At 40.5% G+C, this 23,801-nt stretch overlaps 1 protein-coding gene across 2 annotated transcripts in view; it reads right to left on the bottom strand.

Moving 5' to 3' along the window:
* Window positions 1-23,801, bottom strand: part of COMMD10 (COMM domain containing 10) — a 93,019-nt gene that overhangs the window by 40,617 nt on the left and 28,601 nt on the right. Inside the window, exon 6 of one of the 2 annotated variants that reach the window (XM_053303565.1) lies at window positions 17,858-17,962. The exons of the other annotated variant lie outside the window; for it this stretch is intronic. Within the exon in view, the coding sequence (XP_053159540.1) occupies window positions 17,954-17,962 (9 nt within the window). The 3' untranslated portion in view covers window positions 17,858-17,953. The remainder of the gene's footprint in view (window positions 1-17,857; window positions 17,963-23,801) is intronic. 2 annotated transcript variants of the gene reach the window in all.

Here is a 23,801-nt window from a genome sequence, read left to right as displayed (position 1 = left end):
GGCCCCCAACTGTCCATGCTAAAAGATAGAACAGAAGCTCTGCAACCCCCCACCTTCCCTGTTAAGCCTTGCACACACCCAAAGAAGATTTAGATGCCCCATGTGTCAGAGCCTGGCCATGTGAGAGGACAGGGGGAACAGTGGGTGCATGGATGGCTCTTTAAACCCATTCAAAATTCCCAGGTTCTGTCTTGCGTTGTGCTGTATGCAGATCTGCCAGTGCAGGAAATCATGGGAGAGGGGAGCCCCAATCTCCAGGGAGCCCTGGGTCACTGTTTTGGGGCACAAGCAAGAGTACACATGCCCATTTGGGCGGACGGACTGGCAGAGGGCAAGTTCTGACAGCTACTTGGTGGTAGTCGCCAAGACAGGGCTTTCATTGGGCTACCCATCCCCGCTGCTTTCCTCCACACATCACCTGGCTCAGTATAGAGCCCCAATGACCTGACACTCTCGTGAAAGAGCGGTCCATGGGATAAGGGGTTGTTTCGTCATCACACATTATTCAAAATTTTGCTTGGCAATTTTCTCCCCTCACCTCTGAAGGTCCTTCTCATGAGTTGTGAGGGGGTGTCCCCATGGCCTGACACTCTTGAGCGATCGCAGTCCACCCCAGGCCATCCTCAGCACATATGAGGAATCTCTCCTTTCACTGGAGCAATGAGGATCCTGCTTTCTGGCTTGACTCATGAGAAAGCCCAGGGACAACAAACCCCTAAAGGGGCTGGGGCCTCCTTCCCCAACCTTTCTGTGGGGGAAAAAAAATAGAACATGGCTGCTCGAGGATCCCTGGTTAGGGCTGCCTTTTAAACCCTAACCGGGTCCCCCTCCTCCCATGCCATTTGTTCCATTCCCAGCATGGTGATGGGGTGCCCTGCTATTGTTGCTACCTGGAGTGTTTGTGCTTGTGAACATACATCATTATCACCATTTTCAGGGAGCAAAGTGCTTAGTGCCCGTCCTGTTATCCCATCCCCTTTCCCTCCTGCTTGTCAGGAGTGGGCAGCAAGGGACAGAGTGGGAAGAGGGAATGCCCCTCTGTGACTGTGACACTTGACAGACCAACAAGCTTGGGATGGGACGTGGTGGCCCATCAATAAAAATAACCACCATTAAACAAAAATAACTATAAATAAAAATAACCATCTAAAGATTGTATATTGGACAGAGAACTAGCTTGAAAAAACACGTATAACACTAGAAACACATGCAGTCTGCTCCAAAAATGATCATTCTTGTAATAAAGTACTAGAATTGAGTCTACTAGTGTGAACTACGTTTTCTAGCATAGTTTGACACCTGAAAGTGGCCTAAAAGAGAGTCACAAATAGGTAACATAATGATCTGTAAGCTCTTATCTTAAAAACTCACTGTGCAATACAAGAATAAAAGTTTCACTAAAAGTTATATCTCGATAATCCCAAGAGATAATCTGAAAATTTAACTCCAGAATTCAAACGGCAAGACAGTACAGGTGGCCCTCGTTATTTGCAGGGGTTCCGTTCTCACCTGTATGTGTGCATACATAAACGCGAATAACAAAACCTTGAGTCAATGAGAATTGGGGAGTTAGGTTCCTAACCAACAAAAAGGGCCAAGAAAGCAAGGGTGGGCAGAAATAGGAGAATAAAAGAACAGTACCTCCTTCTCCAGGTCTCCAGCAATGCCTGCCCCAAACACTGGAATATTCGCCAAAAAACATGTTGTTTTTTTAAAGAAGAGCCACAAAATGGCTATTTGCTGGAAATGGCATCCAGAAAGGTTATCAGAAGTCAGTTCCAGCCACTCAAAACTGCAGATAGGTGAATTTCGCCCATTTTTCTACCTGCGGATAATGAAACTGAGTCTCTAAGACCCAATTGCAGATATGCAAAACTGTAAATACAAAGTCCGTGGATAATGAGTGCCATTTGTACCATACAGTTGGTAAGTCACTCATCATTTATCAACATGAATCTGGTTTTTTTAACATCACATACTGTTCAACTATCAACTTGGCTGGGCTTAAACTCCTTTGAAGCTTGTGTCTTTAGCTACTACACTTTTTTTAGCTTTCACATTTAAAAATAGCATTGGCATCACATGGAACAATTGAGGCTATCAAGAAATCTATTTAAGTTGTGTCATTTTTCAGTAAGTCAGGAGTATAACTACTTATTTAAAATTAAGGTTTCATCATAGATTGACCCCACCAAAACACACACACACACACACACAGAGAGAGAGAGAGAGAGAGATCATGGACCTTATTTTGAGCACGGATCCTTGCTCCATTTGACTTCATTCAGTCAGGCAACAAGTATAATTGCGAGAACGCTGTCTAATCCTCTTCAGTTCTGGCCAGATGCCCCATTCTCAATCCATGTGATAGAAAGGTGAACGCAAGTGGCTGAATCAAACAGGAGGGCAAGGTTTCAGAGGACTTTCCCCCGCAAGAACAGAGTAAAATGGCAGGGCGGGGGGGACGGGGACCAATCCCACTGGACCAGAGCAAGGCCTTGGACTTGCCTAAAGTAGCTCTTTGGATCCTGACCAAAAGTAGCATTTAAATAATGCTTATAGTTTATGGAGATACCAATTCTGAGCCTCTTATACTTAGCATGAGGAGAGCAACTGCCCCTGTCTAACCCCAGCACAGCCTCTCTCCAGCGGCTTTGTTACTCCCCCTTGTGTTTCTTTTTAGTGAGACCTTCTGAAAAAGGAAACTATCATTCATATTTCTTTGTAAACTGCCTTGAGAACTTTTCTTGAAAAGCAGTGTAGTGAAAAATTCTTACAACTACATTTCTGTGTATTTTGTTGCATTAAAACCTGTGCTGTAGAAAGTGGACTTCTTTTAAATTAAAAAAGTGGACATAATAGTCCTCTTTAGATATTATGTATATGGTTACAAAGTTTGAAAAGTATCCAACTTCTAATCCTCAGCATGGAGGCCCAAAGGAAGAACTAATGGTACTTTCAAGCTTCAGTCAAAAGTTCTCTTTCACTGCTCAGCTGTGATGAAACACTAAACAGGAAAGCCCATAGATGTTGACATCATGGGAAATTCATAGCAACAAACTGCAAATATGCATTTCAGTTAGAGGTGAGCCATCTATTTCAGAAAAGTTACCTTATCTGTTGAGTGTGTAGCTACCATACCCAAGACGGTTATCATGAATTACTGTCCTGGTCAATATTTCAATGCCCCCACTAGGGTTAAAAAATTTAATTCCAAATGAAGAAACCAAAGTGGTGTGAACCAAGGAGTTCACTTGTAACATTTTCATTGCTGTACATATTGGATTCAAAGATCGTCATTGTAAATTTAGTTTTGTTCATTAGATACCCAAAAGGTTTGCAAAAAACCACTACATAAATTCTGTTCTATATTGCCTTGGCATAAACACCTCCAGTCCTATCAATAAAAGACTTGCTCCACATAGCTTCTTAGTTGATTATGTACCAAACTATACCTGCTAAATTGTAGAAATAAATTCTACACAGGACAGCTGCTGAATCCAACACTTGTCATGGAAGTATTATTTATTTATCATATTTATATACCACCTAATATATACACATTTCTAGGTGGTTTGCACAATACAATTTACAATATAAAAATACAAACATCACACTTTCACAGAATAAAAACAATAAAAACAATTCACAGAGTGAAGCAAACAGTTTAAAATTAATTTTAATTAAAAGCTTAAGAAAACAGTTGCCTTAAGGGCCTTTTTAAAAGCAGCTGGAGACGGAGCAGCTCTATTTTGACAGGAAGTACATTCGAAAGCCCTGGGGCAGCCACAGAGAAGGCCCGGCCCTGAGATGCACCAGATGAGCTGACGGCAATCATAACCGGACCCTCCCAGATGATCTTAACAGGTGAAATGGTTCATGACAAAGAAGGTGGTCTCTTAAGTACCCTGGACCTAAGCTGTTCAGGGCTTTATAGGTAATGACAAGCACTTTGAATTTTGCTCACAAACGTATTGGCAGTCAGTGCAATTCTTTCAGAGTCTGTGTTATATGGTCCCTTCGGGTTGTCTAAGAGACCAATCTGAGAGCCGCATTCTGTGCCAGTTATTTCCAGACTACATACAAAGGCAGCCCCACATAGAGTGCATTACAGTAGTCGAGCCTGGAGGCTACCAGCATATGTACTATTGTTATAAGGTCATTTACCTCCAGAAATGGGCATAGCAGATATATCAGCCAAAGCAAATTAAAAAGCACACCTACGACACTGCCTCAACCTAAGAAAGCGGAGAGTTTTGGATCCAGGAGCACTCCCAAGCAATGTACCTGATCTTTCATGGGGAATGTAATCCCATGCAGAACAGGCAGATCTAAACCATCTCTCAGATCTTGACCCCTCATAATCAGTACCTCCATCTTATTTGGATTCAACTGATATCCCTCATCCAGCCCATTACTGCCTCCAGGCAGGCATAAGAATATAGGAAGCTGCCGTATATTGAGTCTGACCATTAGTCTACCTATTTCAGTATTGTCTACAGACTGGCAGTGGCTTCTCTAAGGTCGCATGCAGGAATCTTTCTCAGTCTTATCATGGAGAAACCAGGGAGGGAACTTGAAACCTTCTGCTCTTCCCGGAGCAGCTCCATCCCCTGAAGAGAATATGATAACACCCTACAGCAAATCTTCTGATTATCTCTCCCAGTGATTTCATGTAGATGTTAAAGAGCATTAGAGACAGTATGGAGTCTTGTGGAACTCCATACTTTAGTTTATGCTTTGCAGAGCAACAGTCTCTATTGCATGGTCAGCAACACCATGCAAATGGCCTCTGCACATGTGAGGAGGCCAGGTAAGTGCCACTGCTGCATGGGCTGCTGGGGGGAGTGCCACAACAGCAGGAAGCTGCCAGCAAGGACCTGTTTATTTACTTTATTTTTAAAAGGTGCCCCTTGCCACCCACCCCACCTGCTGGCGCTACTCTCACCAGCCCTCCAACTACAAGACCAGTTCACAATTGGGCTGGACCGGTTCACAAAACCGAAGTTCGGTCCAAATTCGAACTGGACCATGAACCATGGTCCACATACACCCCATCTCCAACTGACACCATCTGGAATCTACCCAAGAGGTAGGAATGGGACCACTGTAGGACAGTGCCACCTAATCCCACCTCCCTCTGGCAACCCAGAAGGGTACCATGGTATTGTCGACCCTGTATTCAACCCTGCATTTTGATCATTCCAAAAGCTTTGATTGATACTATTGTTCTTTTACACTAAGGACATTGAGAGACTTAAAGTCAAACCAGGAAGAAGATGAAAGTGAAACCCTGGCACCATCATCAAGTAAAGAAAGCAGATAATTGATGCCAAACTCCACCACAGCATTTGAATGTTCTGCCAAAAAAGTTGTCATAAGTAGAGACTGAACCAAGTGTTGTTATTAGCTAATGCAACATAAGCTGGCAAGAAATTTTGCATTACTAAAATGGTATTGAAGATGTAATAGCTACTGAGTCACACTACCATCCTGAGTGCAGCTGCAAGGAAAACAGAAAGAACGAGTCCCTCATTCCCATTTGCAGGGAGAGATTGTGTAAGAAAATATTCTTATTTGTTCCCAAGGGAGAGCATGACTGAGTAACCATTAACTACATAGAGGTCTATTTTTGCACTGAAAAATGTATGCAGTCTGAATAACACACTTGAAGGATACTGTAATTCAGTAAAAGATTAAAGTGGTGGACATTGTCTGCTGACACTGAAGCAAACGAAGCAAGAACTTCAGATTCTCTACAAGACAACCATTCCGTTTCAGCACCAAAGAAATGCAAATCTTTGCTTCTCGTCTCTTGAATTATGACAACTGCTAAAAGCTGTACAAGCACTTGTAACTTCACATATAAGTGATGGGGAAAGGGTTGGTCTTCAGTTCAGAGAAGAGTTTTCAGATAAAACATACACTATGCTGCACTCTAGATCAAAGAGGATTTGAAAGTTATAGCTGGTATCAAAGGATACAACAACCTGAACAAGAAGCAAGTCCACTAATGTATCCCTGATAGCCTTCACATTATGCTCTGTTTGGTTTTAGAAGATGGCAAGCAAAACTTAGATGCTCAAAGTTTTGTAAGAACCTAGAGAGATATACTGAACAGAGTTAGGATTTGGTTTACTTCCAATTCAGGGAAAATAAGCTAATAAATAAGTGAATACCAAAAATGTTAGCTAAGACTTACTAATACATCACAGGACTTGTTCATTACACTCTATGCATGACATTTCATCACATCGAGACCACCCTGCTCAGAAAAACTAAAATAATTTTGAGAAACTTACACTTTCCCCTCTCCACATCATATTTTCCCCCTGGTCTTAGAGGAGACCTGGTCTTGTGGTAGCAAGCATGACTTGTCCCTTTGGCAAAGCAGGGTCTGCCCTGGTTGCAAATGAATGGGAGACTTGATGTGTGAGCACTGTAAGATCTTCCCTTTAGGGGATGGAGCCGCTCTGGGAAGAGCAGAAGGTTCCAAGTTCCCTCCCTGGCATCTCCATGATAGGGCTTCCTGCCTTCAACCTTGGAGAAGCCACTGTCAGTCTGTGTAGACAATACTGAGCTATATGAACCTATAGTATAACTCAGTATATGGCAGCTTCCTATGTTCCTATGGTCATTTTGCCCAGCTTTTATTAGACAGAATTTCATGCAATGCAAATTGCAGAAATTCAGAAGAACTATCAAAAACCAACTAAGGTTGAAGAACACAGTGATATAATAGAACTAAGAGACCTTGAAGGTTATTCCACCTGTATTCAACAGTCATTCCAGCAATGATAAATCACCCATCCATGTAGGAAGTAACAAATGAAAAAGATAAGCAATTTAGCTGTCCAAGAGATGTTAGCAGAGCTATCATGGGTACCCAGTACAATATGAACATTGCTACACCAAGGTGGACAGCATTTAAACAGTTTCTTTCTGATGATATTTAGCCACCATCAGTAGTTTGACTGTAAAATACCTATACTGCCTCCACCCGCATCTGAATATAAACCATTTTGATCATCATGCAATGTAAAACTCCACACAGTCTTAGTACGGCTACCACTCGGGAACTTTCAATTAAGCATTGTACTGTAAAATGAACAAACTTGTGTGAGCTTGGCCAAAACCGATTGAAGGAATCATTCACTGGGAGGTGTCTATGTCATCATGGTAATCTAATGGCAACTGGTCAACATTTTGCCTCCTCATAGCTAGAAGAATGCTGGGCAGAACACTATTATTTTCTGCCACTCACCCATTGGAAGGAGAATTGTAGCTTTATGCTATGAAAGCACAATTCTAACAATGTAATATAACAGATTTTCATAAACAAATTCAATGTGTCATCTACTTCAGGAGGACTGGATTATGACATTGCTAACGACTTTCCAGTGGTATAACTGTTAAAGTCAAAAACAATTACTGTCAAGTAACAGAAATGTGTGAAACTATTAATGCATCTTTCAATGAATAAGACTTCAAGAATTTGTGGAAGAACACTCCCCTCAATGTACATTCAAGTACTGGATGAATATTTCATTCAGTAATCTCAAGCTTCATCAGGTCTGAATATGAAGAAAACTGGAATGACCATGTACAGTATCTGCCACAACAAATTCAGCAACAGTCCCCTATGGAATGAGTGTGTTGTTTATTCTTACAATTCCAGCAGGTTAATTATTTCATTAATTACCACTTGCAGACCTACTTCAAGGTATAAAATGCATCTTGTAGTTGTATTACATCTTGTATAGAAATTGAATAAACCAACAAATGCATCTTGTAAATTCAAAGTCATGATTCCAGTACTTCACTAGATTCTGTGATGCTTTGTAACTTTGTGATGCCATTGTAATTTTGCTTAAAAGGAGAGACTCTCAACGGTATTTCCCTACCAGAGGTGTTCATTTTGAGCTAAACCGAAACAGAATTGATTTAACAACTTCATAGATCTATTGGGTATCTAATGATGAACAAAATAGTACATTTTAGCAACCATCTTTAATACCAATACAGCTACAATGTGTTCTGATTCTACAGTGTGTTCGGAGGTTGCTCCTTGGTGCATACAATATTGGTTTTGTCACAGGAAATAGTTTTCAAAGCCTAGTTGTTAAATACTGATCAAAACATGAACTGACAACCATCTTAGAAGTCAATATGGCTGCTACTTAACACCACTTTACACACTACTTAACAGACTGGCAGCATGACCTTTTTAATGCAAGCAGGCCTAACTGCAACAAGTATTTGCCGCTGGAACTGTTAGAGTTGTTGATTTTTACCCACAATAGGTAAAACAGCAGAGCACTAAGGAATGAGCACACACTTACAGAGTAGGTAGCAGAGGATGGTTTGGATATTGCAGCTATTTAGAGAAAACACATGGAGATCCTTGTATGACTAAACACTACATATTTATTGGTTAAATACACTTAGATAGGAAAGACCTATAATCTAATCTAAAGGACTATATAATGGATAAGTAAGAAGAGAGAGAGAGATGTTTCTATCTGCTCTCTAGGAAGAAAGGAAGGATTGTGACTCAGCACAGGAAGTGCTGCAGAGTCAGTTCAGGGGTCATAGAGTAGGGACAGATAGGGAGACCCTGACTCACTGTCTCTACTCCCAACGCCCCTAGTGGTCATTAGGACAGTTGGTGCAAAAGGTCGATGCACTGGAAGTTCATCTCCAACAGGAACCCACATTTGCCAGGAAGAGAATTTCCTACAGGACAACACCTTTACTCTTCTTTGTTTATCCTATTAATAACTGTTTTCTATTTTTCCAGATTTCTAAGTTTGACAGTTTTGAGCTTCTGCTTCAAGCACTATATGCTCTTTAGCTGGCAAAATTAAACTAAATTGAAATTTCATCTCAATATATACTGATAATATTTTGTATTTCGGTGTGTGCATATATGCAAAGGTGAAAGAAAGCCTTTGTACAGTCATAAAAGAAAGAGTAATCTCTATTTTACTGTTATTTAATCAACAGCAACAATCCACTTCTCAAACTTTTTTATACCTTGCTGCCTTTTCAAGAGCACCTTAAAAAAAGAGAGAGAGCCCTCTTTCTACTGCTTATCATTATTGTAGGTTATTTTATATAAACAAGCAAGCAACAAAGAAAACCTCTTGATAATTTAATGTAATCATTCACTCATTTATCGCTAGAGATTGTTAAAAAAAGATCTTTAGTCATGTTACCTATAAAAGCTTTTAGAGTGCCTCACAAATTTATGCATATGTGCCTCTTTCAAGTGACATTTAACTTACTTTCCTGCCTTACCGACATTTATTGAATGACCTAGTTTGGCTGAAATTACTAGAGTGAAAAAGTATCTTCACTTTGATAAGGAACTCTGCCCAGACACAATGTCTCATTCTAAACACTATACAAGCATCACCGTCCCTGGCTGGAAAACACAATTCTTACATGTCTTTGTTGTATGGGTGGAAGAGGTGTTAATTTGATATTTTCAAAGAATATTTTTAATTCTAAGAGAGAGAGAGAGAGAGAGAGAGGTGAAGACTCTTCCAATCCAGACCCTGAAAGATATGCTACCTGCTATGTACATACAAGATGACATTGTTCAAAAATGTCAAAAGGCAGCTATATTAACTAAAAATACCTTTTTTCTTCAAGTAAGAGCTCATGTAGTCCTATTTATAAGGACTACTGTGTAGCATCCTAATCATAAAGGGCAGCATGCTGAGTCATAAAAAGGGGTAATATCAGTTATGAAACATCTCTCGCCTTGCCCAAATCATATAATCAGTGGTCTTAAAAAGGGCAAAATGCAAAATCCACCAGTGGAAACCTAAATTCCAGAGTCTCATCTTCTTAACGCATTCTAGTTTTTACAATAGTTTGCCAAAATGTAAATTAATGCCAATATTCACATATATTTTAGTCCTATCTCTTGTAAGCAACAAATGAATTAGAAACTTTGCTCACCACACTGGGGGAAGGGGAGTAAGGAATGGGCTGTACTCAAGTGATCTTTATTGCCTGTAATAAAAACTCATAACTGTGAAAGAGTCTTTGGTATACTTGGCCTCTTTAGTTTAGAATTCTTTGCTTTTTCAGACTCAGTTAATTAACTAACGAACTTCTAAAATGTGCACTATGGGCACATTTGGAGTTTATGATGAGGGACAGCAGCAGGACGCTTAGAGTGGCCTATGACCTTTAATGATGGTGTTCAATAATGAGTGCCATTTTACAATGCAGCTTTAGCGTTAACAGATGTGCAGACTGGCACTATCCTAATCATAAGGCATTAAGTTTAACATGTCTTCTTCCCCCCCACGCCCCGCCAAAAAAAAAAAAAAAAGGAGTCTGATAGTAATTACAGTTTCTAATTTTGAGTTTAATTAAAAAGCCAGGTAGAAGTCCAATAAGAGTACCATTTCTAAAAACATCATATTTTTTAAAAATATATATTAAAAGAGTTGTCCTGCATATTAGGAATGTGTAATGGACATATTATTAAAAGATGTACAGTAAAAGCCTGGCCCAGACCACACACAGTGTATTAATTACTCTCAGGTTAGCTTCCCCTTGCGAACAGAACAAGAAACTATTAAAAAAGATAGTAAAGCTTTACTTCATTTCCTCTCAGATCAATATGATTTAACGATTAAGAAAAAACAGAACGATTTCTAGAATATAAGTACAATCCTGTTCTTGAAATTCGACAAAATTGGCCAGTTTAGATTACACATTAAGAACTGTGATTGTGTTTTACTGAAACTTCTCTTTACATTTTATTTATTATTATTATTATTATTATTATTATTTTACATTTATATCCCGCTCTTCCTCCAAGGAGCCCAGAGCAGTACACTACATACTTGAGTTTCTCCTCACAACAACCCTGTGAAACAGGTTAGGCTGAGAGAGAGGCGACTGGCCCAGAGTCACCCAGCTAGTCTCATGGCTGAATGGGGATTTGAACTCGGGTCTCTCCGGTCCTAGTCCAGCACTCTAGCCACTACACCACGCTGGCTCTTTGATGCCATCCCAAGGCCCTTTGATGAATCCATCCCAATAAGGACCCTCACCACACTTCTTACCTGGTGGTCATTATGACATCATCAAAAAAAAGAGAGAGAGACTGTATTTCGTTCAAACAATGCAGAATAATGAGTTCCCAGGGTCATAAGAGTGGGAATTAAAGTGTCCCATAGAGGGAAAAATTCTGCATATAATGAGAGAAAATGCAGAACTATTTCCTTTGAAAACAACAGTAAAACAGGTGTTAGAGCAACAGTCTCTATTAATGTAACACAATATTCCACTTTATGATTGTTTTGTATTAAGAGGATTTTGTATAGGATTCTATCTGAAAATAACGCCTGCACATAGATTGTGGTGGTGGTGGGATTGTAAAAGGGATGCACAGGTTTTAGCCGCTTTCATTTCTCAGACTGTTTCAACCACTGAAGTTTATTAAAAGGTCATGAGCATCACGTGGCCAAGAAAAACATGTCTAGGACAATGTCCTGCCACTACTTATATATTTGACACATGCTGTCAATCGCTTTCTTGTGAGCATTCTCAGTTCTCCTTCTGATTATTACTATTGTTATTGTATGTATTCTTTTTTATCCGTATTTTTCTGTAAAGTTTTAAATTGCATTGCTGATCTTTGATCGTTAATAGTTATAAACTAAACTGTGAACCTTCTCAGAATTAATTCTGAGTTGTTGCTGGGAATGCTTGAATTTCTTAACCTAATTTGAGCAATCAATTTGAGCCATTCTTCAAGCAGACTTTTGTAAAAGATCATGAAAAAGCCCCAATAAATGAGAGAGGGGTTTTTTTTTGGTTTTTTTTTAAGGATTGGGATTTTTAAAAGGATATTAAAGTTAAAAATCAGAAGAACTATTATGCCAGATCAAAGGGCTCAAAGGAATTCCTAGTGTATATAAGTCAGTCATGAGCAATGGGGGAAATGAGGGCAGAAAGCAAAAGGGGGACTCATCTGTATAACAAGGATTCTTTTTCAGTGCTGTCTAATGGTTACTCTTTCTTTCGTTAAATGCATTTATTCCATTACATGTACAGAATAAAACCAATTTTTATTTACAAATCTGAATGCCAGAGTCAATAACTGTGTTTGAACAACACAAGGACCGTCATTAGCTTTTGATCACCCACTGTGCTCTGCATAATACTAAACACAACATAACATTGTTGAGTGCTATTTTAAAAGTTTCCACTGTGGATTCCTGGAGTATACCTCTTTACATTGGTGAGCCTTAGAATCCTTCTGCTTCTTCATTTTGAATTCATATAAAATGTCAACATGTTTTTTGAAATCTCAACCATTAAATCAACATGACTGTCAAAAACACAAGACGAGAGAGCAGCTAAACAAGACAAAAGCAATTCAAAGCCATTTAATATTTACTTGCCTTCTGCGCAGACACATGCGCGCGCACACACACACACCCACACCCATAATGTCGAAGGATAATAGAGAGTATTTTAAATGCTGAAGATGGTTACACTTAATCCAGACTTCCAGTAATCAGCTAAACCTTTTTGTAAACACAGATGCACTAGAACAAATTAGCAGCTCATTTTCACAACCAATATGTGGTAGTCAAGGCACAAGCTTATAGCAAGCCATCACGACAATGAGCAACAGCCCACTGAGAGGAGAGCTGGTCTTGTGGTAGCAAGCATTACTTGTTCCCTTTGCTAAGCAGGGTCTATTGCGGTTGCATATTTTATTTATGTATTTATTTAACATATTTCTGTACTGCCCAAAACTTGCATCTCTGGGCAGTTTACAATTAAAATCATTTAAACATTAAAATCACTTAAAACCCAACATTAAATGCATTAAAGCTATACATCTGATTAAAACCTTGGTGAATAAATATGCCTTCAGTACCTTTTTAAAAGTTGCCAGAGATGGGGAGCCTCTTATTTCAACAGGGACCTCTTTCCAAAGCCCAGCGGCAGCAACGAAGAAAGCCTGTCCCTGAGTAGCCACTAGACAAGCTGGTGGCAACCGTAGATGAACCTCTCCAGATGATCTTAATGGTCGATGGGGCTCATGGCGAAGAAGACGTTCTCTTAAATACCCAGGGCCTAAGCTCTCTAGGGCTTTATAGCTAATAACCAGCACCTTGTATTTTGCCCGGAAACTATCGGCAGCCAATGTAGTTTTTTCAACACAGGAGTAATATGGTCTCTCCTAGACAACCCAGAGACCAACCTGGCCGCCACACTCTGTATCAACTGCAGTTTCCAGACTACATACAAAGGCAGCCCAACATAGAGTGCATTGCAGTAATCCAGCCTGGAGGTTACCAGCATATGTATCACCATTCTGAGATTGTTCATCTCAAGAAATGGGAGATATGCATGGGAGACTGCAAGTGTGAGCATTATAAGATGGAGATGCTCTGGGAACAACATCTGCATATGTGCATGAGAAAGTTCCAAGTTCCCACCCTGGCATCTCCAAGATAGGGTTAAGAGAGATTCCTGCCTGCAACCTTGGAAAAGCTGCTGCCAGTCTGTGTAGACAATACTGAGCTAAATGGACCAGTGATCCATGCCCTCTCCTTAATTCCAAGCTGGTGAGAAAGACTGGAGATCTTCTGAAAGGGCAATGGGATACTTGCCATCATGAGGGTGGTGGCTGGAACTGTAGAGCAGTGTTTATGAGACAACACATGGACAGAAAAATGGTTCAAGACATGCAGTGCTGAGAATCATGATTAAACAGTATCATTATGCTGAAGGTTGTCCAGTACTTAATTGATTCCTGTGCACATCTGAGAGTTCTTCTTTTTATGTTCTGTATTGGTGCCTTCTCTCCCTATGTTTCCCACCCCCCTGCACGACTGATCCAAGATAGTCAAGATGCTGCTCCCAAACAGGGAATTGTTTACTCTTAGAAGTCTACTTCACAAACAGTTTGTATATTATCTTTAGGCCCAGCCCTCTCAAAAGAGTTTATATGCAATTAAAAAGGAAATAGTCTTCTGACTGCTGCTAGTGATTCTTAAGGTTGTAGGAGACCCAATTTAAATAGTCCCCATGAAAATGGCCACCAGGAAACCTTGGCAGCAGATGTCAGTTTCTCTTTCATTGCATCACAGATATAGGAGCGGCTCCTATTGGGGATGTGCACTAATTGAAACATGTTGTTTTGATTTGAATTCAAATAGAGTCATCCCCAAAACAGGTAGATTTGATTCGGAATTGAATTGATTTGAATCTGAATCGATTCAATCTGTTTTAAAAGTTAAAGCCTGGGGGGAGAGGAGAGTCTCCTTTTAAAATGCCAGAAAGAGGTACCAATGCACCAGGATCTCACCTTTTAAGTGCAGAGAGCGTGGGGGGAGGCAGTGAACTGACCCGCCATCCCCCAGCAGCCCACTGACTGCTCATTTCAAAAAGAAAGAGGCGCAGAGATGCCTTTGAACCACTCCTCAGAGGTACCCGTGGCACCGAGGAGCAGTACTGACTGCAGAGTGGCAGTAGGGGGAAGATGCCAACCTGACCTGCCACTACCCCCGCAGCCTGCCGACCACTTACCTGGCCTCCACACAGACATGAAGGCTATTAGAATGGATAGTGTGGTGCTCTTGTGGAAGAGCACCACGTTATTGATTCGCACATCCGATTTTGCACAGCTTTACAAAGTACATACACATAGTAATATTCTTCACACATAATGGTGTAAACCATGTTAAGATGTAAATGTTTTACATGCTTTTTCACACACTGAAGTAGTGATGCCCATATAGGTCCTCCAAGCTGCTCTCTTCAAGCACAGAAAGACACTTAGCAGCAGTTCAGTTATAACCTGAAGAAGCCTCAAAAGAGATGGCAGAGACAGAGGAATAAATATTTCACAACTTTGTGTAAGCAACTATTTTTTGTTCATAAAGCTGACCAAATATAAGATGATAGTTTGACAAGCCTCCAACACAGTAGTCATTCTTAAGATTTCAGCACTTGGGTCAGTACCTCAAAAAAAAATTGCCTTTCAAATCTCTTAAACTGGGAAGCTATTTGACTTAATTACAAATCTCTTAAATCTACTTTAAATGTATATCTAAAAATATACACTTTTTCTTTTGGATAACTGATTCTACTGAAGGCGTTTAAGGGGTCTAAATGTACTGATTTTTAATCTAATCAATTTGGTTTCTGAAAGACATATTCATCTATAAGGACACACTAAATAAATGACACACTGGCTCAGCATATTCCCCTTTCCATTGTGAATGCATCTCAGAAGAAAACTCCTTATCACACAGTAACTGAAGAATCACCTGCAAAAATGGAAAAGTGCAATTGTTGTCAAATGTAAGAGCTTAATAAAACGTCGCCATTTAACTTTTACATTTGGCTATCCTAGTGCAGAGAGAAAGACAATACACTTTGGAAAGTGCCAGTTCCACTCCTTTACTATAGAACTCCTTAGTCTCCCTTAATTATGTTTCATGCCCTGGTGAGAAAGTAAAATTAGCACACAGCCCTACACATAGGTCATATGGCAGAGTGCAAAAGCAAGCCTTGTCTCCCACTACACATGTCCTTCCTTTCTATTAACTGCTAATTTAAGAACTCTGGTGGCTTGGCACACCCAAGTGTTCCTAAACAGAAGGATGAGAACCAGCAGCACAGAGAAAATCTGTTTTAGTCCATGAGATCCAACAGGAGTGAGGTGGGAAAATGACCCAGATGGACAAAAGGAAAGAGAGTGTACACACATACATTTCATATAGATAAAGTGTGCCGTCAAGTCAATATCGACTCCTGGCGACCACAGAGCCCTGTTGTTGTCTTTAGTAGAATACAGGAGGAGTTTACCATTGCTATCTCCCACACAGCATGATATGATGCCTTCCAGCATCTTCCTATATCGCTGCTGCCTGATATAGGTGTTTCCCATAGTCTGGGAAACACACCAGCTGGGATTCAAACTGGCAACCTCTGGCTTGCTAGTCAAGTCATTTCCCCACTGTGCCATTAGGTGGAATACACACAAACACACCAACCACTGAAACTGGGTCTTACAGCTGTTGGGAAAAGGCTTTTTTCTCTTTATTCTTTAACATGCCCCTCCACCCCATTAATATTTCTCAGTTCTTAGTAATACTTCTAAAGGAAGCATTTATTTTCCGAGCACTTTTATTTGGCGCAAAGGGAAATGGCGACTCACAAACACATTACGTTGGCGCAGTGTCACTGACTTCAATAAAACATTAACGTAACCTGCAAATCACCCATTCCAGTTTTTCACTTCGCAAATCTCAAATACATTTCTCTATTACAAGCAATCTGCCCACACACACAGTCCAGAGTAATAGCATAAAACAAGTTTACAAATATGAAAAGCTCATAATGTACCTTATGTTTCACACTAAAATTGTTGTTTGCCTTTGAGGACCTAGACCAATTAGTACTAGATAATCAGCAATTACAAAATGCATTTAATTACATATCATATTAAGGAGGAGGTGCCATGTTCACAAGTCATAATTCCCTTTACTACCTCTTTCCCTGCATCTCTCCATGTTTAAACATTTAATATTTAATCATCCTCCCACCCAGATTCTAGCCTCCAAAAACAGGCCTTCATGATCATGCTGCTACTATATCAGCTCATTTCCTTTTCCAATGCTGACTCCCGTTGGTGGGAGAAATGGTGACCAATTTTACAGATGGAGGAATAAGGCACATACATTTCCTGCAAAAGGATTAGACTTTTGGCAGGAACTCAGATCCTCTAGGAGGTATAAAGGACAGGAAGAACAGGATAATTTGCAGTGCAAAACCACAGATAGACCTGGATTTGCCATAGACTTCCCACTTTTTAAAAAAAAAAGTCACTAAGCTGAGAATTGATGACTAGCTCAGGGTCACCTATGTATATGCAGTATGTTCCCACCCAGCCCTAAATTAAAAACATGCTTCTTGATTATCTGCTTGTGTAGGAAGCTACTACAGCTATGCATGTGGCCCCAAAGGCAGTAACCACTTTCTTTTGGCTGAGAGTCAAACTAGACATTAGTTTTAGAATGTAATTGGGATTAGCATGAGTGTTCTTTATTCAGGAAATAGCAGCTGGATCAGCCCTTCGTGAATCTGGGAGGAGGAGGATTTAGCCCACTCCCACCATGGTCCTAATCCACACTGGGACTCCTGCAGCTGTTCCATAGCAGCCATGAGGGGTGGAGGTCGATTTAGATTAGGACCGTGGAGGGGCCAAGGGTTAAATCTCACATCATGAGCCTGATCCATGCTCTGTTGACATGTTTGCCTGTCTTGATTGCAACCCAGTGCACCACTGCTCAAATTATTGTGAAACGTAATTGCATTGCCGTTTCTACTATTGGTTGAGCCTCATCCGATTGTTTTCCTCCAAGTCAAGGAAGAGGAAATGGGTCATCCTGACAAGGTATGCTTACTTCCTGGTAGATGGGCACAAGATTACAGATTTAGTCTTATAGCACTGACTTTTCTTTTTTCTTTCTTATTTAAGAAATTATCAGTACACATGTATCAAATCTATGCACCATTTTTGTAAAACACTATTTTAATAGACTTTTCTGAAAAAAAGTTGAGCTTCCTCTACAATTGCTTACCTCAACCACACATTTATCTAGATTTCTTCCCAAAGAACAAAGAAGCTTCAAATCTACTTCATGTCAGATTTCTTAGACCAAAGATATTGTACAGTATATCATTTAAACACACACACACACAAAAACCTCTAAGCCTTTAGTGGCTTTGACTCAAAGCTTCAACCATTTATACTACACTATTGCTCAAAATGATAGAGTGGATTATAAAATAACCCTACCAGCAAACTGCAGGAGATTTCAGATTCAAAGCTTTGTTGGAACTTGCGACGTTTTTACCATGACCTTTTAGTTTCCGACAGATTTAAATATCATACCTAGAAGAACTTGGTAGAACATCAGGTTAATACTTAGCATGAAGAATGATTTCCATATGCATTAGTAAAAAAGCTTTTCTTAGTCTAGCTTTGAAACATCCCTAGTAGTACTGTGTAATTACATCTCTTAATAGAGCATTCCATAGTTGTTTCCATTGCCCTTACCATCATGTTTGGGGTTGCTTTAAACTTAGTTATCCTTACTCTACTGTGTACATGTCAGAAACAGGTACATTAAATTCACAAGACATCTGCCGTGCCAATGCATTCAACAATTATTTACTCCATTCTAACGATGGTGATCAATTTCTCCTAATAAATCCAACAGTGGTTGTCTGCAATGTGGAATCTGTTCGTTTTGCTAAGGACAGATTTCTCAGAAATGCTGTCAATTTTTTTTAATCACTTAATGACTAGGAAAATCATTTTCACAGGTGAAATGGAAATCAGTGTTTTATGCTTCTACTTTCTACCTTTCATTAACATCCACATGAGACACATTTCAGACTAAAAAGCATAATAGACCCATGGTCTTTTTTAGACATTTTAGACATTCATCAGACCTACATTCTATACCAGTAAAACCATAACATTTGAATATGTCTTAATTCACTGCACATGGCTGCAGAAATGCACAAGGAGGTCTGAGCCGTGCTCCTATAGTAGTGTTACCTGTGGCGTATATAAGATGGGAAGAAAAAGTGCATGCCTTTCAAGTGTAATAGCTTCAGTGGATACACACCACAAACCTGTAACTGAGGCTCTGTAACCAGGACATTAGCCTGGTTCAGCTCAAATCTGGACCGGATTTGAGCCACCCTGGCTAGCTCATGCTCAATCGAGCCTGGCTGGTTCCGGTCTAGTCCATGAGCTGGCCAAGCTGGCTCGTGGGGGGTATACTTGTAAAGAAGAATCCGGTTAGGATTCCCCTTTACAAGTACAGGGGATCTCCTAGCCTAAAAATGCTTTCCTTTTTATACTTTAAAGTGGTGGTGGTGGGGACAGGCAAAATGCGTCTTTTTTAACCTTATAAATGAAGTCCCGCCAGTGGCGGCCGTGGATTCTTGCAGGGAGGAGGCAGCGCTCCTCCCACCGCCACGCCAGTGGGTGAAATGGCAAATGTTCATCTTTAAAACAAAGCCCCGGCAGTGGCAGGGGTGGCCAATGTGGCAGCGGATACTCAGGAGGAGGCGGTGGCAAAGGCTCCTCAAACTGCCCCGCCGCCCTCCCAACTGATAGTCCAGGCCCGCTAGGGCCCTGTTTGAGCCTCTGTGCACTTTGGCTCTGGCAATTCCACCTACCACAGCCATTGTTCCAGCTTCACTTCCAACTTCTGATTTGGACCCATCTCTTGATCCAAACCACATACACCACACTTGGCTGCCTTAGTGAGCCAACCTCCCCTGGAACCAGCCACTTTCCTAGTTCTCAATTTGCGAGTGCCTCCCCTCTACCCTGTCCTGCTTGGCCCCTGGGAAGAAAGACCTCAGCATTCCCCATTCGGCAAATGTGGCAGAGACACTGATGGAATTGGAAGAAGGTATTACTAATAGTCTCACCCTCTCTCTCCCCTTCCTCCTAAATCTGAACTCTGCACTCAAGGTCCTTTCTCTCTGGCAAACCGTAAGCTGATCTAATTGCAATTCAGACCTTTAAGCTAAAAATACCTCTTCCTGAGTCTCTAATTTATATTGCTAGACAAACAATTGAAAAGAAGCCAATAAAAAACTATTTTTCATTTCCTGTACCCTAATAACCTTTAAATAAATCTGATTGTACCATATTCCTATATCAAGCCTTTATTTCCAGACCAAAGCCTTGCACAAATTGACACTGTAATGTACTGTTCATTCCAGTCTTACCAATTTCCCACACAATCCCAAAAGTAGTCTCAGGATGTTCTGCCATCATTTCAGAACAGATCATTTATGACATACTAAGTGACTCTTTACCATAATGATCCGGGGGGGAAATAAAAAAGGAGAGGAGAGCTGGTCTTGTGGTAGCAAGCATGACTTGTCCCCATAGCTAAGCAGGGTCTGCCCTGGTTGCATATGAATGGGAGACTTGATGTGTGAGCACTGCAAGATATTCCCCTCAGGGGATGGAGCTGCTCTGGGAAGAGCAGAAGGTTTCAAGTTCCCTCCCTGGCTTCTCCAAGATAGGGCTGAGAGAGATTCCTGCCTGCAACCTTGGAAGCCACTGCCAGTCTATGAAGACAATACTGAGCTAGATAGACCAATGGTCTGACTCAGTATATGGCAGTTTCCTACATTCCTATGTTCCTAAAAGGTTACTAGAAATGTTGGCCATTTTAAACTGTTTGAAAACATCATGAATAATGACTACCCTGAAAACAAGCTACATAAAGCAACTGTTTTTAAAAAGGAGTGGGATAATCTAATATTCAGACAAACCTTAAATTCCAAACCATTTGAAGTCTGCAAAAAAAAGAAATTGCAAGATGGACTCTGAAGCACTTCAGCTATGGTTTTTGCTTGCAAGTGAAAATGGGTGGAAGAGCCTTAAGATAAGCAAGAGAGTGCAACAGAGTACCTGTTTCAATTACTATGTCATCTGATTATCTGTGACATTCAAAAATAAACTGAAATTAATTTGTAATGATATTAGTGCAAATCACTTTCTACTATTTTCAACTCTATTCCCTTTGATATTTCAGATGATGTAAGTTTTAGTTCTAAACTGTAGTAGGGTGAGATTTGTGCAGTCTTTATTGAAGGGGGACTCAACCATGAGAAGAAAGCAAAGTTGGCTTTTAATCCAGTTTATACATCAACAGAGGTCAGTGACAAATGTGCCCATGACAAAGCAGCCAGACAAATTTATGGAGGGGGAAAACTGTCTGCAGGCTGCTTCAAATTTTGTAACAAATATAGTACAAAATATTGTGCCTTTCCCTAATCTGGCTAATATTAGCTGGAACTGCATGGGGTCTGAGAATTTACCAAAGTTCTACTCATTCAGCCAATGTACACTTCTGAAGCTATGTAAAAGATAATGCAATATTTGGAATGAAATCTTTTTCTTTTGTCATGCCATATTGTGTGGACTTTTCTGCTACTTTACTAAAACAAAACACAAAAACACCCTTTCTTCTTAAACAACACTTTTCTCCATCACCTCACCCAGTCTGTCTACCACCTTTCCTCCATTTTTAACAACAGTGCAATGCAGAGAAAAGGAAGAGCACCAAATATTGCTTACAGCAGTTCTTGCTTCCATTGACTAGGAGCTTATCTAAGTTTGTTTTGATTAGAGTTCTCTGAACTACCAGCACAGCACATAGATAAACACACTGTACAGAATTATGTGAGGTCAAGTGCCCTTCTGGCAATTTTGTCATTTTGAATGTCATACCCTACTGAGAAGGGGGTGAGAAAGATAGTGGCAGTCTAAACAAAAAAAAAAAAAAGAGCAACTCCAGCAGTAGTTTGCACAGGAGTACTCCTCATCCTTGGCTGTAAGGCCCAGTTGAATATTGGACAATCCAGCACAAGATTCTAAACATACAACAGCCCTCTTCAGATATTATTAAAACTGGGGATGCTACACTTGCATAGGGCATTCTTGGGAGCATGCTCTGAAGCCCCATCTCCATATGGACACACTTACAAACTGCCCCCACTGTCCACCATTACAGCGTTTGTCAGTTACTAATGCTGTACTTCTGGCCAGATCCTTCCTGTGACTGGAATGCTGGAGCAGTCTCTCGGGAACACTGTATGCAAGTACAACGGTTTTATAGCACCCTTATCTGTGCTTCAAAACAGGCAGATATGCAATGACAAATGCTTATTTAATTAAATGGCTTTCCCCCTTTTAACAATAACATTGTAGCAAAAAGCTTGAACCGTTTGTTTTTTAAATATAGGCAAACCAAGATAACCATTTTCTATCCAACATCTCTTTTAATTAGATCATAAAAAGGGGATTTGGGGGGTGGGGGGAAGGAACAGTTTTGATGCTTTTGCAGGCAAATTATTGACAAGATTTCTTTCTGAAGATGCAGCTTAGGATACATTGGCAACAACCTCTCTAGTGCAACAAATAATGCCTTCTACCCCTCTAGTCATAGAAAATCTTCAGAACAGCAGCAAACGTTAACACGACTGCCAGTGCAATGAAGCTGGTAGGAGAATAGCTGCAGATGGCAAACTTGTTTGTTGCAAACTGTGCAAAGAGATTGATGTCAACTGCTGGCCTTACAACTGATTGAGGTGGTGACCTGTACCTTCTCCTACCTGAAGCACAATGGCAATGGTTGCTAGAACACTGGTTACTGCCACCTGTTCCCTGTCAAATCCATACAGTGTTTGTAACATTTGACAATCTGGATTTATGATTCAGCAGCTCAAACCAGACAGATTTTTAAGAGATGAGACTTAATGTGTAATCTTACAATAGTCTGCATTATTTATTTTAGTACATTTTTATCTTATTCTCCCTCCAAGGAGTTTCAGGTGTTAAGCACAGGTTTTTCACTTTAGCCATTCAAAAAACCTCCATGAGTTAGACCAGGGGATCCCAATAGGGGGCACTAGTGCCTCCAGGACTATTTGAAGGGTTCCCAGGGGATACACAGAGCCCTCCTGCCTACCCAGGCTGCAGAGATGATATTTGTTCCCCATCGGAGAGAGTCGCTGGATGGAATCCAACATACTGTATCCTCATCAATGTGTCCACTGTAGAAGGGGAGAAAGGAGGGTGAAGATTCTTCTCCTCTGCTCCTGATTGGTTGGCTACATGCTGAAACTCAGCAGACGCATCCCCTCAACCCAACAGGCTTCAGAAAATTTGCACTGAATATTCCCATTGAAATAGGACAAATAAACTTGCCCCGTTAATTTCAGTAAGACTGTTTATGAGTAACAGTGCGGATATGAGCCAGTGACTGTAGGAGGCTGTTTTCCTAACTCTAACACTTAAATTTGTGTTTTAAACATTTAGAGTTTGCGACAAAAGGGCACACTTAAAAAAAGAAGCAGCAGCAGCAGGGAACCCCAAGTCAGACTAAGCTGAAGAGGGGGGAATAAACAGCCCCAAGATCACCCAGTGAGTTTCATGGCCAGGCAGCAACTTAGATTCTGGTTTCTTCAGTCTAAGTTGGGCACTATATAATACACAAGCTCTAATAATTAACCTTCCCTTAATATGGAGGGCCTGAAAAAACTGACAAAATGTTAAATGTTCTCATCAGAGATGAGTAGCAGGGAAATGTGATGACTTTCTAAAGTAGCTTCCACAAGTAGAACTACTCATTAAGATTTTTAAAAGGTTTGGGGGGGAAACATCCAAAAACGGTTGGATGTTCCATACTCTTATGTAAGTCCCACTAAATGGACATGAGTTCTTGCACTACGATGCTCTCTCATATTGGACTCAATAGGCTTCTAGACTGCTTAACTTTGACCAAATCATGTCTAGAATGCTAACCTGCTGTTGCTCACTCTCCTAAACCTTGCAGTGACCTTTGCACTCAAGAAAAAACACTGAAGATGGTTGACTGTGTGATCTGACCCTGGCTTGGCAGGCACCTAAAGTGAATGTCATTAAGACAGAGGAGTCCTCTGCTAGACGATGTCATTCTTTCACACTTCTGTGTGGGCAAGGGTCTTGCAGGGGCTACCTCTTTTATAACTGGGGCTACCTTTTTTATAACTGGTGGATGAAAGAGGGAAGACATTTTTCAAGGCCTATATAAAACCCAAATTAGCACTGCTAATAGCATATAAGAAAAGGAAATGTTAGAACATAAAAGGCACCACTGGTATTGCCGGATGCATGTGGTAGGGCCAGATTTTTATTTCAGAATGAAATAGTCTGTGTA

This window comes from Hemicordylus capensis, chromosome 2 (genome assembly GCF_027244095.1).
Source record: "Hemicordylus capensis ecotype Gifberg chromosome 2, rHemCap1.1.pri, whole genome shotgun sequence".
NCBI lineage: Eukaryota > Metazoa > Chordata > Lepidosauria > Squamata > Cordylidae > Hemicordylus > Hemicordylus capensis.
This window is presented reverse-complemented; position numbering and strand designations above follow the sequence as displayed.